Source organism: Formica exsecta, unplaced genomic scaffold, assembly GCF_003651465.1.
Source record: "Formica exsecta isolate Colony F162 unplaced genomic scaffold, ASM365146v1 scaffold218, whole genome shotgun sequence".
Classification (NCBI taxonomy): domain Eukaryota; kingdom Metazoa; phylum Arthropoda; class Insecta; order Hymenoptera; family Formicidae; genus Formica; species Formica exsecta.
Window position 1 is genome coordinate 119,105 of NW_021849477.1, and position 19,310 is coordinate 138,414.

Consider the following 19,310-nt stretch of genomic DNA (forward strand, 5'->3'; position numbering starts at 1 on the left):
TTTTCCGCGCGCGCAAGAAATATGTAACTATTATTTGTACTATTCGTACCTGTACTATACGCCGATAAAACTTATCCATCGATTTGCAGCAAAGTTCTTCGCGTTCTACGACTTTCCAATATTTTTCTGCACACAACCGAGGCAGCCCTCTAACATCAAGCATATTGTCGCTCGCGGAAGTTTGCGAAGCATCCGCACTCGAATCATCAAACTCCACAAAGCGACGAGAGATTTCGCGTAAAGAGGGTTTCTGAGAAGGCCGCCAGAATAGCAACGCAAACTGGAAATGAATCGTCGAGAGATCCTCTCCAATGGTTCTCTCGGATACAGCACTCTTCGGGAATAATGGTCGACGAATCGTGCCACATTTATACCGGGGATGAAATATATAAATTTAAGATCCTCTCTCGATTCTATCAAACTAATTAAACGTTCATTATTATACCAATAACTGATATGACCGTATTCGCTTCCGCCGAACCAAATCGCATTAATTAAGAACAAAAATTACGAATTAATAACGCGAATAATAAATCTCAATCCGATTATATTATGTGTTCAACATTTATCAAATTTTAAAAACCAGGATCTTCTCAAATTGTTTTATAATTAAAACTGCTCTCCCCTTATCAATTATCATTCCCAAAGTACTGTATCCATCTCGGAGCACGCAATCGCGTTGGATCTCGCTGTTTCAGCGATATCTCGCAACGTTCTTCCATTTACACTAGAAGACGCAGACTGTGTCCTGTCGAGAGAAGGGCGCGCTCGTGTCGACAGGTGTTAAGACGCGGAGATATCTCAAAAAAAAGTCGAAGGACGTGCGTGCGCACGGTAACGTTACGATGAACTGACTGGACGTGCGGCTTCGCCTTCGACGCGTGTCGAATCGTGACGGAGGTGCACGCGTGTGATTTGCGACGACGTCATAATTATACGCGATTATTATTAAGCACGATATTAACGCGATTAACCCTCTGTCCCCGCGCCGAGTGCACTTTAGCAGCTCGCAGGCTAAAGCTGCGCACTCGAAACCCCCCGTTAAGGCCCTTATCGTGACCCTGGCAGCTGATAACGCAAGTAATATAATGATATAATCGTGTATCGCGGATTTTATTTACGATTACAAAGACATGCACTACAAAGGACACGATTACGTGATTGCCCCCCTCCCTCCTCTTTTCAATTATTTTAGCGGAGGTATGTTTTGTCGATATGTTATCGCGGAAAATTGAATTACATGTACGATAAATTCAAGTAACAATGTACGACAAAATCGGTGGATATCTTTATAGAGATCGTCAAAAAGAAGCAAATGTTCTATAAATTATATGACTTTTTTGTAAAAAATTTAATTGTGCTATTTTTGCGCTCATGATATCCGCCGATTTTGCAACGATCTATAGAGATGCAATGATTCATTCTCGAGTCGACTAATCGATTGAATTGATTGTGAGTCGCAAGACTAACAAAGATGACTCTAACTCGCGGAATGTTACGATGTACTGCACATTCATGTATTCATTTGGTTCAAACGGGGCGACAAATCCCGATCGCATGTTGAAAAACACGGACATTCAGAGACTCAGACTCGTAATCTAAATCGCGACATTAACGTTGCAAAGAGACCGCGCGCGATGCATCGATCAGTTCGCGCAGACGAAGACGAGAGAATTCGTCGATCTCCCCCACGTCGACGAGTAGAAAGACGAGCTCTCTCGTCATCGATCATCGCGAACGTGCAATTTTCATGCTTTTAAAGTACGGCGCGCGAAAATAAAAATCGAAGCAAACGAAGCTACCATCCTTGTAACCAAGAAATAACGAATGTCTCATGAAATATTGATACGGCGCGAGATATATATATACGAGAAAAGCCGTCCCCCGTGTTTCGGGAACCAAATGCATAATGAAGTTCGTACTGTGGGAATGTCTTTGGAGAACGAGACGAGCGCCTGGCCAAACAAATTCTCGCAATAAAGCCTTTTACACGCAGTAATTCTCTCTCTTTCTCTCTCTTTGTCATGCTTTGTTCTTTACACAAATTATATAAATCTCCGTATCAACCCTTTACCGCTCTGTGTGCCCCTTATAATCGTATAAACCATAATTATTTTAGATTCAAACGATGTTAAAAGGCTCAAGGGAGCTAAAGGATTAATTACGTTACAGGCACTCGTGTCATCGATCCGTAGACGGTGCGCGAGAAAAGTAAAATGCAAGCCGCGATTTTTTAATTAATATGACAATAGTAGCCGATTAAGTCATTGCCGGAAAATTGATAAACGGAATAAAAAATGACTCTCAATCAACTAAAAATCCGACATAGAATTAAAACTAAAAGCGCAAACGTAGTCAAAAGATCGGAAAAACGCGTCGCTTTATAGTATACAACAGTATGCATTTTAAATTGTACTGCTGAGACAATTTTTACGATCTTCTGCTCGATTATTTATACGATCCTTGTCTTCCACTATCTTTTTTGTGTTTGCTCGTAACAAGGAGCTTCGCGAGAAGACAGACAAAGACAGGAACGAAATTGCAGCGAAACTACGAACGAATCGAAGCGCAAAAGCTTACCTGACTTCTGAGTTTGGTGATGTTTTGGCCACCCTTGCCAATTATCGAACCGGCAACCTGTAACAAAAGATAATACAACATAATTAATAAATAAGATAATTATAAGAGCAAATAATTCAAAAATCTTCTAAAATTTCGAAGAATGAAGTTTTTTCAATTTAATAAATAATAATATTGAACAGCATTTGTGTTTAATTATTTATTTGTTTAAACCTTACAAATTGTTTCATTTGTATCAAAACCTGACGTACCAATCTAAGGATTAAACAACTTCCGTCAAGATTACGGTCAATGATACATTTATACGATCCTCAGCTTTTACGACGTTATTAACTAAGAGAATATTTCGCCGAGGGCGCATTCAGCAACGGTAAATGTTTAATTGGCGAAAAATTTGGAAGTGAGATAATCCGCCTCAGGAAATTTACAAGGATGAAATACGGAAATTCCGTTCTGCCGTCACGAGAACCACGGTTGTGTGCATTAACTTCTCGCTTTCTCTAGAAAGCCCCGTTTGATGTGCGCGATAAAAATTTTACGTTCGCTCCTCTAGTTGGATTTTTGATTTTTCCGCAGTTCAAACTTCCGGCATTGTATCCGATGCCGCTTGCGAAAACAACGACTGTTGTTGTTTCTCGTAAACCGCGAAATTATTGCAGTTTACAATGGGACGGAATGCAATATATATCGCGAGGATATCGAATTTTGACAGATCTATAATGTCGCGTGATCTTATACGGCCGGTGCTGTCTTTAATAACAGATTCACCGTGTTCCAACGGTTAATTAAATAATCTCTAATATTATTTGGCAATTAACGCTTTCTCCTGCGAGAGAAGGCGCATCAAGGACACACTTCGATGCGCACGAAAGCAGCAATGTATTATGATATGATGTATTGATGTTGGAATGCGGCTACGCAGTCATCTTCATTCCGACGATGCAACGTATTCGTTTTCGCGCTCGACAAAATAGAAATTCGCAGATGGAAAGAATAACGAGCACAGCTTTCAAAAAAGAAAGTCCAATTTTACGAGAAAATTCAAAAAATTATAATACTTAATTTAAATAATTTTTGTTCGTTGTCTAAATTTAAGCGAGTAGAACTACTTACTTTTCATTTATATATTTTATAAATAGAACCACTTACTTTTCATTTATATATTTTACTTTTTATGTATGATAAACCTTTTGTAGAGAAATATTGCTTCTTTAACGAATAATTTGGACCTAGCTCTCTAACAATTGTTGAAATAATTATAAACAATTTATAGTCATTTAAACAATTTGTAGCTACATTTTTTTTTGTATTTTTCCTTTGATTTGTGAATAATAAAATAAAAATAAAAAATGGCCTAGTTCTTTTATTTTAACCTCTTAAAATGAACTAGAATAATAAACCAAAGTAACTTGTTATTTTTCAAGATACCCTTTCATATACTCTCCAAAGTTCATAATTTTTTGAATTTTCAAACAACTTTTCCTTGTAAGACATTCTGTGCACATACACGTATAGTTTCTTGGCACAGAGAGATTAAAGTTATAAATTCACCAACTTTCTACGAAGGCTACGGTATTGGAAATGCTATATCGATCGTCCCTGACACACCATGCATTAATGACGGCACGCGATGATATCGTCGATTACGTAGCGCGAGCTTCGAGTACGAGCCCGATCGAGCGCGACGTCGTTCGTGCTCGACCGCCTGGATCGCAATAAGGCGCCGATTAAATCGCACCGGCACGCATCGTAGTACACACGTTGTTGTCGTCCATTAGGAAATTAAGGCGCGATCTTGCTCAGGGCCATTCGTTAATGATGTCACGTGCAGCGCGTCGCGCTGAGTCGCGTCATAGTCCCGTATCATGAAGCCCGACGCAAACGTGCGTCAAATTTTCGCCAACTTCTCTCCTTCGTCTCCTTCAGCATCTCGCAGATGTTCGCGATAATTAAGCTCTAAGCAAATACAGCCACGAAAATTTCAACTTGCTCGCTAGTCGAGATATCGTTTCACGCGACGCATGCTGTTTTTGAACGCTCGCGCGTGTCGACGGCACATACTTATCTGCACTCCCACGATCGGTCACTCAATTTAATTAAGTTTATTAACGCGCGCGATGTGCAAACAATTTATATCGTACGCGAACTATGTTTCGCGAATTTATGTATCTCGCGATGAGTCATCCCTCGAAAACTCCCGAAGAAACGCCGAGGAAAATTACGGAGAGATACGAAAAGAAAATGTTTCGCGATAAAATCTTCTACGGCCTCTTCCTGCGAAAATACATCGAACAAAGAAAGCGCAAGAAGCGAGTGCTCCCTTCGATACTCTCAATGCTACAATCAATCACTATCGAGCGAAAGGAGGTGCAGATAGACCTCGATTCATGATATTACTTCTCTCCCGATGCCCTCGAAAGCAGACTCAGCGGCCGCTGCAATCGCGATATTCGCCTCCCGCGTCTTATTGTATCGCGGAGGAAACGATGGCGCAAGAAAATATCCGCCCAACCGAAAGAGCGAGAGAAAAAGAGGGACATCCGGTCTGGCGATATATCGGCGATATAATAAAGATGGAAGCTCATGGCGCTGAGGCAACTGAGAGAAGCGTAACGATTGCCTTAAAAGATCGTGTATGCGATTTTTTTATACAGATTCGCCGCGGGATTTCCCGCGATGGAAAGAAAGTAGAAACTGATAACGGTTCGCCGAGCGCGGCGACAATGACCGGAAGAGTCCCGGCTGTTCCATCGATGCAACGGACGTGACGGAGGTTGTCCCGTGTTGCACATATGGCTAGACGATAACGATACAGTCAAGACGGCGAAAACAGCCGGGCCGAACACGCGTGACTGGAAAATACAGTGACCCAGTGTGGCGAACACGTGTGGGAAGCACGTCCCCGATCTACATTGTGCGCTGCAATACACATTACGTGCTCGTCGAGAAGTGACGGGGGCGTTGCCGACGACTGTCAACTTTAGGCTTCCGCCGATTCGGAGAACACGTAAACGCGAATGTGTGTTTCCGTATTATTTAAGAAATATTTATATAAGAGAATGTAAACGTTCACCCACCAATATTATTCGCAAACACGTTGACTCCCAAGAAAAGATCTCCAATTAGAAAATTTAAAAAAAATTATACCAAACTTTGAGAATATGTAAATTAGCAAGAGAAATAAGTAATATGCTATTTTTGTTGCCTGCAAATTCACATTCTAAGAGAATAAAATTAACTTTTAAAGACTGGGACATTTTTTATACTTACTAAATAAAATATTCGCAAACGAAACAAGATCAAATAAAATTTCATAGAGAAAACTTATTTCTTTTAATTTAGCGTTTGTAACGTTGCAAATGCTTGAAGGAATGTAAATAATTTATAAATAATTAACTATTTTCTCCTTTCGTGTTTGTGAAATAAAAACGAAAAATTTGTGTATCTCATTTATCAAGGCACTATCTTCATATTCCCAAAATTTCGCAATTTTTTATTTTCTGTATCGGCGATACCTTGTTGGTTACATATCTCTCGAAGCTTAAAACATTAATTTGACGATATCGCGACGACACATCGATCGACGACACTCACCTTACTCGGGATGAGAAGACGGAGCTCATCATCACCCTGTCGATAGCGCTTGTGGGGACTCGTTGGACCTCCGGAACCTGTCATAGCGCCAGCCTCGGCTTCTCTCTTCATTATTCCTGAAACAGATGGAAATTCCTCGTCAGAAAATGCGTCTCTTGTATCTCGCGTCTCGCGGAACTCGTTTCGCGGATGAAAAGAGCGAAGCCGATGTTATTTAACGTGATGTCGTATAATCGGGCCGCGGAATTTACCGTAATTTCGAACAAAACGTCGTCTCCGGTGGCGCACAAAGCACGGAGCGCTTGCCAGGATTATGGCTCGTAAAGCCGCGATAAATTAACATACGCTCCCGACCTCGTTGACAGTCGCGGCTCCCTTGACGAAAACGCCGGATAAGAGCAATAAAAGACGTCGTCTCGTAAAATGGCTTTCCCATGACATCGACGTCATTAAGGCGAACAAGGCGATTTAACAGCCAATGAATTATGATGCCGCGAGCGCACAGTCTATCCACGTCTATAACGCTTGTTAATGCAAACGAATTTAACTACAAATTTGTGTATCTCATTTATCAAGGCACTATCTTCATATTCCCAAAATTTCGCAATTTTTCATTTTCTGTATCGGCGATACCTTGTTGGTTACATATCTCGAAACTTAAAACATTAATTTGACGATATCGCGACGACACATCGATCGACGACACTCACCTTACTCGGGATGAGAAGACGGAGCTCATCATCACCCTGTCGATAGCGCTTGTGGGGACTCGTTGGACCTCCGGAACCTGTCATAGCGCCAGCCTCGGCTTCTCTCTTCATTATTCCTGAAACAGATGGAAATTCCTCGTCAGAAAATGCGTCTCTTGTATCTCGCGTCTCGCGGAACTCGTTTCGCGGATGAAAAGAGCGAAGCCGATGTTATTTAACGTGATGTCGTATAATCGGGCCGCGGAATTTACCGTAATTTCGAACAAAACGTCGTCTCCGGTGGCGCACAAAGCACGGAGCGCTTGCCAGGATTATGGCTCGTAAAGCCGCGATAAATTAACATACGCTCCCGACCTCGTTGACAGTCGCGGCTCCCTTGACGAAAACGCCGGATAAGAGCAATAAAAGACGTCGTCTCGTAAAATGGCTTTCCCATGACATCGACGTCATTAAGGCGAACAAGGCGATTTAACAGCCAATGAATTATGATGCCGCGAGCGCACAGTCTATCCACGTCTATAACGCTTGTTAATGCAAACGAATTTAACTACAGAGCGTCCTGCGAAAAATAGATCGATGCTTTTCTCGAGTGAAAAATTCTATTAAATAATAGTAATTAATATTCTTAAGTCTCTTTAAGAAAACTGGTTTTTAAACGTTTGAATACAAGTGAAAGGAAAACACAGAACTGTCTTGATCAAGTTAATGACAGAAATCGCGTTCAATTGTCGATCAAGCGCATCGGAAATATCTACGGAATGATAAACCCGACGGGGATTGGAATTTAATTATTTCTACTCTCGCGCCGCCATTGCCGCTCGAAAATAGAAGCGACGATTAATTCTCCCCGCGCCAGCCGCCGATAATTCTTTCTTACGTGCGTCGGTATCCTTTGCAGGACGCGCACGCCGCCGAAGATTCATTGCTTAATTAGAGATTTAGCGCAGTTTCTTCGAGTGTGGCCGCGGGCGTAAACGCAGACTAACATTAACCTCTTAATTTTCTCCTCGAGACATGAAAGGTTAAATTATTAATACATCGATTTTCGTTCATTAATACGAGATTAAACGCTCTTATTAAAGTTGAAATGTAACAGATATCGGGAGTATATCAAGAGGATATCAAATATTAAAAACGCAAAGCGTACAATGCATTTCACGCTTTATAAATATGCGTGGCAAAGAAATTGTTTTTGTTAAATAAAAATAAAATATAATTGAATCGAAAACGGGTTATATTCGTCGACCCGTTCCCTTGAGATCGTATAATTATATGCCATATTATTGATAAATTTATTGACAAATCAAATCTCGATAAAATATCGATGCAGAGAAATTATGGATATAAATTGACGCGATAATCACTGTTTATCTGCTCACCAGTCCGGAATGTTTACTATAATACGATTGAATTGCGAATAATTAATTACATAATCAGTCTGTTTGATCAAAGAACAGTGAAGCTAACCACACAATGGTGCTCGTCACACACACGCGATGTATTCCCGTAATACCGGCAACCATAAGCTTTATCAACCGAAATTCATATACGAACGGCTCGTATCTTCGACATATGTACATTCGAACAGACGAATTACTCGCTTCGAAAAAATTACTACGTTGGTCGCGTTAGATTGCGAAGCTATTATCGCGGGAAGAAAACGAAACGAAAACTCGTCGCTGGCTGCCGACCGATTATTTGTCGGCATGTAACTGGCGATAGCGCGACGCGTTTAGCATAGAAATCGCGGCTACATGCGCGGCATACAAGACTATACCTGGCAATGGGAACATCATAATATAAGGTTATAGACAGTTACAGGAGAATGCAGAGAGAAACTTGTGCGCTATATATCCAGCAAGGTAGCGTATTGTGCGTGTGTGTGTGTATATCAATGTCGCTAATTACGTTGTATACAGAATGAATCACTAAATCCTTATTTTAAAATCATTAATTTTGCATGTTAACCGCAGTGCAAAGTTTCATTTTTCCTTCGAACGCCCACTTCGATACCAAATAATTGCTGGAAAATAAGAATTTCATATCTCATTCAGTTTCAGAAATATTAGCCTGTAACACCTTTAGTGATTCATCTTGTATCTATACAACATATGTACATGTATCTCTTTGTATGTCTCTCTTTTTCTCTCTTCCTGCTTTTTTAATAAATATATTTTTATTATAAATAAAACCAATTAATTTTATCTATTTTTTAATAAATTTATTTTTACTTCCTCGATAAAACTAGATATTTTTTAAATATAAGATAAATCTTTTTTTTTTTTTATTATAACTTTACAAACTAATTTTACACGTTCCACCTATAAAATTATTTAAGTTTGTAATTTTCATCTCATGTAAATGTACAGATTCTCATTGTCTCACGACAATAGTTTGATCATTTAACAATTTCCTGAAAATCCTCGAATTAACTTCTTACAATTCTGCACATTTCCACGAGACGTGGCGTAACGTTAACCGCAGTTTTATAACCGCGACGTGGCGGTAAAGCGCACTCTTTGTACTCGGCAAAATATGCAAACCGAATATGCAAACGAAACGCGCCAACTGAACTAGGTCGTATTCGTTGTATTCGAGACCGAAGCCGATTATAATGCACGCAGCCATATGACGAAAGAGCTGAATCGGTTTTAATCGTTTTCTCATGTCGGACGATCGCGGTATATAACACTACAGCATGCGCGAATTAAATATTTGACGGATAATGTCTGAACAGCGGTGAGCCCATCTCGAATGCAGACTATCAAAAATAATTATTCAACTGTGAACACATCAGGTGAGAAAAATAGTACTGCTTTATTAGACGCACAATAGAGATGATGAGGTCAGCTATGTCTGCTAGAACTGTTGCCTACTAATTGGCAATCACAGATTTGATCAGTCACTCTATACGTTGATTACAAGATTCTTTTTAATAAGATTTTTCACTTGTGTGACAAGGCACTCTGTCTGATGCCGCGGACGGATAAAACCGCTCGCCGAACTTATCATTAAATTGTACAAATAATTTATATTGCAAGAAAAAAAATTAGCCTTTTATACAAATATTTTTATTTTCTATTCTAGATATAATTTTGCCCACTTTTATACATGAATAATTGATCGAGCTGTACGCAATAATTTTATTTTACTCATAATTCCACTGATTACTAAATAAGTATATGGATATAAGTTGTCATGGAAACTTTTCAGCACAATTTGCGTCATTCTTGTAAATAAGAGCGTTCAGTCCGATCAATCAATTCGCAGGATCGTAAAAAAATGCGGAAGGATTCAGTGGCAATTATTTTCCTGTCAGAGAGAGAGAGAGAGAGAGAATCCTAATGCATCGCGAAGGAAGATTGAGGGTACGTCCCGGGGTTAATAACAATGTCGGCGGGATGCAAATGGGAATTAAAGCGACGCGGCGGTAGAAAGAGATGCCGCGTGTGCATACGCACGCGATGAAAAAGCAGGACGGCGGAATCAATACCACCCAGTAGATACCGGGACACACGCGACGTTAATAATTTACCGCAATGATTCCGCAGCGAAAGAGCGCACTTCCGATTCGCGGCCGACTTATCCCTCATCCTTCTTTCCCGTTACGAGGCCATGCCGAGAATAACCCCAACAAGATTGCACAAACATATCCCCGGCGAATGACGTATGTAAGTCAGAAATATTGTCTGTACACACAGCCATTATCACAAAAATTACCTTCTAAAGTGCGAAATACCTTCTCGTCGTAACTTCTGCTTTTCGCGCATAAGCGCGTCGCAACTTTAATATTTCCGAGAATTAATTAAAACAGCACGCGCGTTGATAACCATGCGAGATATAATGTTTAATAAAATGGCTATTGTGTCGAGCATCGTTTATGAAATTATAATTTTTTACCTCGCGTCTACATACAATACGCTCATCGATCCAATGTGGGTGCGTGACCGCGCTTCTCGTGACGCGAACCAAAAAGGTCTCCCAACCACTCTCGAAGGCGAAGGGGGTTTGTTCCGTCGAGCTTCGTCGCGCAAGAAAAATCGAATGACAAAATGATAGAGCGCGCTCGCGCGTGCTGGTCGATTGTGTATGCGTGCACGTGTTGCCTCGCTCGTACGCAAAGAGAAACAAGAAGAATAAAGAGAGAGAAAGAGGAGGGGAAAAAAATCGACAAAGACACGGGCAGGGCGAGGCATATGAAGGGGAGGGGGCTGGAAAAAAAGGGCGCCGCGGAGTCTATCGGTAGCGTGAGGCGCCTGAAAGTCCACTCTCCCCAGGAGTGCAGCGACTAACTAGTCCATAACCAGTCCGCACGCTAGTCCACAAGTGATATAGCGGCACGTGAGAGAAGAAGAAGAAGAAGAAGAAACGAGAAGGCGAACGACCGAAGGGAGATGGTAATTAAATCCTTCGATGCGCGATGCTCCATTTCGATAATGCGATCATTACGCGGTGTTGAACCCTTTTCTCGATTGTACCTCTTTGTTTCTCAGCGATTCGATAATTTGAATCGGTGATTTCCTCGTGATTTATTTTACGAAAGCTCGTTCGCGAGTCTTTTCGGCGCCATTCATATACAATGATCAATTCGTTACAATTGAATTATCGAATCAATTCGTTCGATAGAAAACAAGATTCCCTTTGATATTATATTATGATAGAATATTTATTATATTAGATAGTAAGGATTAGATAGTAAGCCTAAAATCTTTACTCGAAAGAGATTGATACGCGATGTTCGCATTTAAAACATTGTCAAATGTTTTAAATGCGAACATCGCATATCAATCTCTTTCGAGTAAAGATTTTAGGCTTACTATCTAATCAATCAACGAAATCTCGCTTGGACGCATACATTGTTACCATGTGCTCCTTAATCGCGTATCACGAAATACGGTCGATTAAAACAAGTAGATGCCATAGCAACCTGATTAAGCAAACCATCGTTTGCAAAGTTTGGCGAGGCATGCCGGATGAAATGTAATTAGCTCGATGTTATAACGTCGTGCTCATGCTTTCGCTGACTACGTGAAACTATGTCCAAATGTATGCCACAGTAAAATGTCCCGGAATTAATTAAGAATATGAGAGGATATGATATGCCAAATAAAGAGAGAAGGGAGAAGGAAAGCGAAGCATCTAACAAACTGAGGGAGTGTATCGAAAGTAATATCGCCGAGTTAAGTAATCTCGACCAAAGTATTTCAATTTTCCCGAAAGTTCGGTGAAAGAGAAGAATCGCAGGAAACAAGTCGCGGCGCATGTATCCGAGACAGAGATTGTTTTTCCGGCGCAGATATAATGGCGCCTTCCGTAGTTATATATTGTCCAAGTAATTATTTCGTCGCCGCGCACAGAGAAACGGCGAATAATTATGACGACGGGGCGTCGCGACGCTGACAATCCTACAGTCGCGAAAATATCGAATATTGATACTTTCGTTGCTCGAGAAATACGTACCGATACTTCTCTCCGAGACTCGCGATATCATAAAAAAATTTATTTCTTTCGGGTAAGATATAGATTTAAAAAAAAAAAACAAAAAAAAAAACGAAAAAATAGATGCTCATATATTTCCTTCTTAACTAGAATCCTCCCCCGGAAAAGGGTCGAGACACGATAAAGCGTGCAGGAGATTGAAGAAAATTCATACGCGGCGGTTTACAAACGACGGATTGTCCGCGAGGACGAGGAAAAGTGCCGTAAAAGAGGGAAAAAGGGACGAGGGGATCACGGCGCGAGGAAAGAAACTACTCGCTCGCAATACAAAGCCAGGACAGTGGTGGACCGGACAGCGGAGCCCCATAAATCCGAGTCGACGAGTTGCAAGGAAAGAAGCTTGTTTACCGTTCTTGCCTCGTATACCTCTCATCTGGCTTCTCCTTTCACTCTACGCGCGCGTTTCCCGCCATCTCGTGCCTCTCCTTCCTGTTTCCTCTATCACGGCCCCCAATGACGATTCCCACGGGGTCTCCCGTAATTTCGTAAACTGCCCCGGTCGTATTATACCGTCGATCGATTTATCCCTGATCTACAAGTCAAGGGCCGGTAACCTCGAACGCGTAATGACGGCTCTCTCGTGACGAGACGCCGTAGTGTGCTTTTTCTTATACAAGAAAGACAATGGAGGCATTCTTGAGTTTCCCTCCATTATATTTCTCGTTCATAAAAAAAATATTCATAAAGAATATTCTAAGAAAAAAAGTCTTCCTCGAGACGATTTTACGTGAGATTTCGTTTTATAACTTCAGTTCTTTCCTTTCTTTCGACTATCCTATTTCTCGGCGGAGAAATAGAAGGAAACCGTGTGATCCGCAACATCCATCTGCATTTCAATAAATGGCGAGTCCGAGTGGATCGAGATGATGGGCGTTGCGCGAGGGTCAGAAAATTGCCATCAGATTGTAACGGGGCGCGGAAATAAAAAAAAGAGAACCGGTCAGTAACCGCCACATAACTGCGATGACGAACGTAATATGCTGGCGTTAGTAAGCAGGCGCGATGTACACCGTAAAAGCGTTACCAGTACGAGGTACCGTAAAGCGTGGTCGTCGGAAAGAGAAGCTCGTTTACTGTTTTTCCCCACCGTGTTCTTGCGGCTTTTCTAACTCGCGATGGCTCTACTCGTCGAGGATGTTCCCGGGATTTTCAGCGTCGCCCATTTTCTTTCTTTCACCGCGCGGATCAAAATATTTTTCCTCCGTTTTAATTCGCTCTTTCTTCGTTCGCGAGTACCTTAAAACGATAAATTTTTGCAACAGCCGCCTTTTTTTTTAAATACGGATTTAATGCGCAACGAAAGCATAATATTGGTCGAAAAATGCTCCGAAAGAACGAGAAACAATAAATGAATTCGCGGAAAAAATGGCGCACACATTTTATCGAGTGAACGGATAAAAGAAGCTCATTTAACATCGTTTTATATCAAACATTCGTCTTTCTTTCCAGATATTTCCGGAAATCAAAGTGTTTTTATATGTTTAATTATTATCTCTCCCCTTCTCGACACATCCATATTTGTCGCGATACTGCATTGATTCTACTCTATCATAATTATCTTAATTTCTGATTACACATTTTCCAAATATAAACTCCGATTAAATAAAAGTACTAAAAACCCTTAGATCATTTTTTTACTCCCTGTGTAAATCCTTGTATACAAGACGAGAAAAAAAGTCGCTAATGAATTGCATAAATAAGGCATGTGATGCATCGGTTGAACAGCATTATTAAGAGCAAAATAAAATGGATCGTTCGCGGGCACAACCGCATGGAAATTAGCATGAATATGGATGAGCGTTGCGATGCGTGCACATACTTTGCTCGCGATCGCAGGCCGAGCATAATATTCGACTTGAGCGAGTGAAAGGGGGATGAGAGGGAGCCGACGACGATGGCGGTAGCGAAACTGGCAGGTGAACCGCGAAATTATTGGTCGAGACTAAACGGAGTTGGCTTAGAAATTCGACTTTTGACGTCAGTATGAGAGACGCGTCTGCTAATGCACACACTGTCCGCTTCTTCCTCGGGATCCTCGAAATAGAATGATTAACGCCGCCGAACGCGCCTGTAAATTCGACACCCGGTATGCGGGACAAACGTCGCGTCGCGTCGCTTACGGTACTTTCGGACTGTTCGATACGTTACGCGCGTTGCCTACAAAATGCCCCGCATCCTCGCTGAAAAGGAACACGCCTGTAAAGAAATATGCAAAGTACGGACAGACAAGAAGATTGGAAAGCCGGAAGCCGTTCGCGCGCGCGCCGGCAGACGTTGTAACACATGGTAACAACGTAGCTAAATAGAGAGTTTGTGCCGCAATCTTCTATGCGTGAAAGAAGTGTCAAACAAACAAAAAAAAATGGCCGCTAAAAAGATACTCGACCCATTCGCGACCCGTCTGGAAATTTCTTTAACCTATTACGGAGAAACGTGGAATATTCAAAAATATAAAAATCCGCAATATATACGCGCATAAATATACATACATTGTCGGAACTTCGACGTCATTACTTGAACATCAGCGAGATCAACGATTAAATGGCAAGCGATGGTTGTAACACGAATACTATCTGTAGACAGGCGTATCCTATCAAAGCTAATATTAATTCGTACACCGAGTAAAGACATTTCACTGACGATGATCTATTTATGGCATTTAGATACAGTCACTTTAACCGGATTGTCTCCCCTTGTACTTGGTATAAATTGAGTTAAGCTTTGTGCCAGCCAATATCGGCACAAGATGGCACACAAATTGATCGTGTAATATAATCACGTTTTAAAGATCGAATATAATATCGATGAAGAGAACGTTTAAGTGTATTCGATGCACGATCAACTCTCTTTCCAATGGAATACACACAGTACAATATGCAAAAAAAAAAAAAATATATAGATATCTTCAACGAAAATATATCATCTAATTTTACGATATAAAAACTATTTTTTTTTTTAAATCTAAATTATTTGCGATAATATTAATTCATGTTTGGTAAAGCAGGATTAAAAATGATGATTTAGCCGCTTATTACAATAATCAGTGGAATTTCCTTCGTCGCTAACGAACGTATTTACTCTCTGAAAGACGAAACAGGAATCGATCGCTGTGCACCACGCGTTTCTGCGATTGATGGTTCAATTATTCCCATAAGGCGAGTATCTAACGAGCTTCCACAGTGCATTCTCGTCCGTTCGTCCATCTATCCACCTACCCACCCATCCATCCATCTATCCATCCGTCCGTCCGTCCGTTCGTCCAGTCGGCCAAGCTTAAAATTAGACTCTATGAAACGAACAAGCCGGAAGCTCGAGCGAGCTAGCACCAAATTTATTTAGCGCGAGTGCGAATTCCATCCCGTGTTGGCAAAATTCATTCATTTACTCACTTCTCTCTCTCTCTCTCTCTCGCGACAGCTATTTACAAAATTGCTGTGAAAATTTTCCTGGAATGCGATGTGGGCTCGAAGTTATGTGAACAAAAGAACAAACGATGACCCGGCACTTTCCCGCGAAAGTCTTTATTTATCTCGATGACCGAAGCTGTTGTTAGAAAGAAATTTCCTCGCGTACGGTTGTTTAGTGTTCCGGAATAATACGTTTTACGCTCCGTCGCAAGCGTTTTGTTAGACTGCGACTTGATTAATGTTACATAATATCTATTATGCTACGTTTCCAGACGAGAACGCGGATTTGACGTTAAAGAGTCTGGCGTTAATTACACCGGGGGCGCATTGTTTGCAAGAATTTTCGCAATTAAATTCGAGAAGCACATTATTTTACCGTGCAGAACATTTCCTACAATTTGCGCGCAGAACTTGTCGCGCATGTCTCGATGATTGATTAATCCTTAGTTTTCCATAAAGATGATTGCAATGTAACACAGTTTGCTTGGTATCTATTTGTCGAAACGATTATTTATTCAACGAGTATCAAGAATTTTATCGATAATAATTTCGAAATGTCGCGACGAGAGACGCCGTATGAAACAAATAAAACTCATTGGCCAAAAGATCCAACAGATAAAACGAGAAGCGGGGCGGCGATTAGAGGGTTTAACAAACCGACCTATAACGTATTTCTCGCCACGGTGTCGTAAGCCGAGCGTCGTAAAAGAAAATCGTTAGCGCGCCGCGTTTGTGAAAACGTGCCGAAGCTGACATCAAGCTAGTCGCAGTTGAACAAAAATAGTAATTAGTGGGAAATACGATCTTTAACCCGGCGTCATTTGTAGGCCGCAGTCGTAACAATAGAAAGAGAAGAAGCGGAAAGTTTGTAAAATTATCAGCTATTAGGGGTGGGCGCAGAAAACGTTCGCGTTTCTCAAAATGATAACAATCTAGACGATTTGTTGAATTTATCATACTTTAAATATGCACAGAATTAAATATGTAAAATCTTCGTGTTTTTAAATACGAAGAAACGTGCATGCTGATCAGCGCTAAATATATCTCGTGTATCTTAGAATGTATATCGCACAATATGATCGAGTTGCGTAAACATCGTGAAACCACTGAGCGATATTATTCCATAATAAGAACTGATTCATTCAGCGCCGCGTCAAGTATCTCGTTTCGCTAGCATTAGGTTAACCCTTTGCGGTCGACATAGTGGTTTATGACGATGGAATATATAGGACATGTCGATAGCTGCGAAAGGGATTCTTGTCTCGTATACGTATCAGTGAGTATCACGCAAAGAGATACGACGAAATAATGATCGCCGCGAGATAGAATATATGACGATGCGTGATTTTTAATCTCTGCGAGCCATTCGTTTTCATTGTCTGGCATTCCAGGACATCGGCTCGCGGCGGCGTGTAATGGGAATGCGAGACAGGAATGAAAGATGAGCGAAATGCGCGAGGTAAGTAATCGCGTTGCTGCACAGGTGGAATCGCGATCGAAGGCAAAGCAAAAAAATGTTACACGCGATCAAACAAATTTCCATTTTTTCGATTGGAAAAAATAAAGATGAAAAAAGAGAAAATATGTATATAATAAGATATAAATAAACAGTTAAAAATATTTAAGGATTATTTGTTGAAAAATGTAAAACGCGATATATTACTTTTTGTCAAAAAAGAAAAAAATTAAATGTTAAATGCTTACAATTCAATTCATCTGATTTAATTCGATTATCGAGAATTTAGATTGGAATCGCGATGTCCGGTAAGGTTTGAGAACCGTTGCCGTTGCGGCGCAGGGCCGAGAAAACCATGCGCAAAGGATGAAGGAAGGCGCAACAACAATATCGTCCTGCCCCTGCCACACGCAACCAGGGGGTAACGTCCTGTTACACCAGTCTGACCACTTCGCGTCCCTCTTGCCTAACGCTTCTCCATCGTACGCGCGCGCGGACCGTTTTACTTTGCACCGGCTTTGGTTTCACCTTCACCGCGCGAAAACGTCGCGACCTGCTTCTCGCTAATCGTAATCCCATTTAACGCGGTTGTTTATCCCCGCGGCGACATAGCCGTGATAAGAATATTTCTGAGAATTCTTTTTTTTTTTTTTTTTTCACGAGCCGCGCGAAGGAATATTATACTAGCGATCGTGACGCGAAATTCGCAAAAAAATATTTATTATTAAAACAAACAACTGTTACTTACCGATAATGATGTTCGCCTTTGCAGCCTCCGCGATGAACCAATACTAAGACCTGCACAATCAATATAATTGCGAGTTAGCTCTCGTCTAATACACGTGTGCGTAATATTATAATTAGTAATATTATAGTCTCGGAAATTAACATCTCGTATCTTCCTAATCTTAGCGTCATTATGCTCGAAGGAAAGTGATAATTAAAGCGTCCGTAAATATCCGCGTGTCACGTTTAGAAGTTTCGCGTATAGCCTTGTGCGAAATTCAATATTAATTACGACGAAATTCGCGCTAAAAGTTGATGATAAGCGAAATGTGTCTATTTGGGTAGCGAATTAGTATGCGACATGAAATTTTATCGATTAACTGTAAATGGCGAACGCCATTAAAATATGCATACTGCAGTATGCATACAAATAAGTACTCTCCCACGATAAACAGGGCATTTAAACTTACGAGATTATTAATAATAAAAGATCGCCTGGGCGGAATAAAAGCGTGTCTCGCCGATCTCGATCGGTTCGCTTATTTTTGCACAATCGCAGAAGAACGCGCACTCGTGCATCTCACGTTCGAGTAGCGTAACGTCATAAAACTGCGTCGAGACCTACGAGACAGAATATCGCGCGGTCACGTGTGCGCTGGAATTAATTATAACCGCTCGACCAACTATTCATCGCCGACTGTACGCGAGCAAGGCCGTAACCCCGACGTTCCTAAAAGAAATTGCGAAACCGCCGGGAGAGATAAATCGCGATTAACCGACGCGATTATCTTGCGAATCTACGCGAGGCCATCCACTGCGGGGGCTCCTCGGATCCCTCGCGTCGATAAAGGTGTCCTTACTTAAATCCTTTGTTGCTCAAGTCGCGCATTTATTAAGCAGCTTGTTTCGCGCATTTATTAAGCAACGTGTTTCGCGCTGATGCGAAACGCGCGAGATTACACAATAAGCGAACGAGTATCAAAGGTGACAAAATTATTATGGGGCAAAATTATCGCGCTGACCGATACACAGACATCACTTAAATCCGTCCGTTTGGGACAAAACGACCGATCGAATTCAGCGTTTAAAACGCTCGATCGCGCTTCGCTGCCCTCGCGCGGATCTCAAGGACTGACCGAAGCGGAACCTTGAAGCACTTTTGCTAGATCACTGTCACCAGATATGTATAGCGAGAGAGTAAACTTCACCGTGCCGACTGCACGAGCCGTGCACGCTCGCGAATCACGATCGCGCGAGCATTCAAGGTTGAAAATTCCAGACGCCCCCTCCCTTTCCCCCCCCCCCCCCCCCCCCCGCGCGTAGCGGGGGGCAAAAAAA

General features: G+C 41.4%; 1 protein-coding gene across 6 annotated transcripts in view; it reads right to left on the reverse strand.

Moving 5' to 3' along the window:
* Positions 1 to 19,310, reverse strand: part of LOC115235347 (heterogeneous nuclear ribonucleoprotein K) — a 103,682-nt gene that overhangs the window by 50,597 nt on the left and 33,775 nt on the right. For 5 of the 6 annotated variants that reach the window (XM_029807054.1, XM_029807059.1, XM_029807053.1 and 2 more), the window contains 3 exons: positions 17,995 to 18,044; positions 6,885 to 7,000; positions 2,581 to 2,637 (listed from right to left, as the gene is read on the reverse strand). In XM_029807054.1, the coding sequence (XP_029662914.1) occupies positions 2,581 to 2,637; positions 6,885 to 6,995 (168 nt within the window). In that variant the 5' untranslated portion in view covers positions 6,996 to 7,000; positions 17,995 to 18,044. Of the gene's footprint in view, positions 1 to 2,580; positions 2,638 to 6,174; positions 6,318 to 6,884; positions 7,001 to 17,994; positions 18,045 to 19,310 lie in introns of those variants that run through there. The other variant, XM_029807058.1, reaches the window with a different exon arrangement.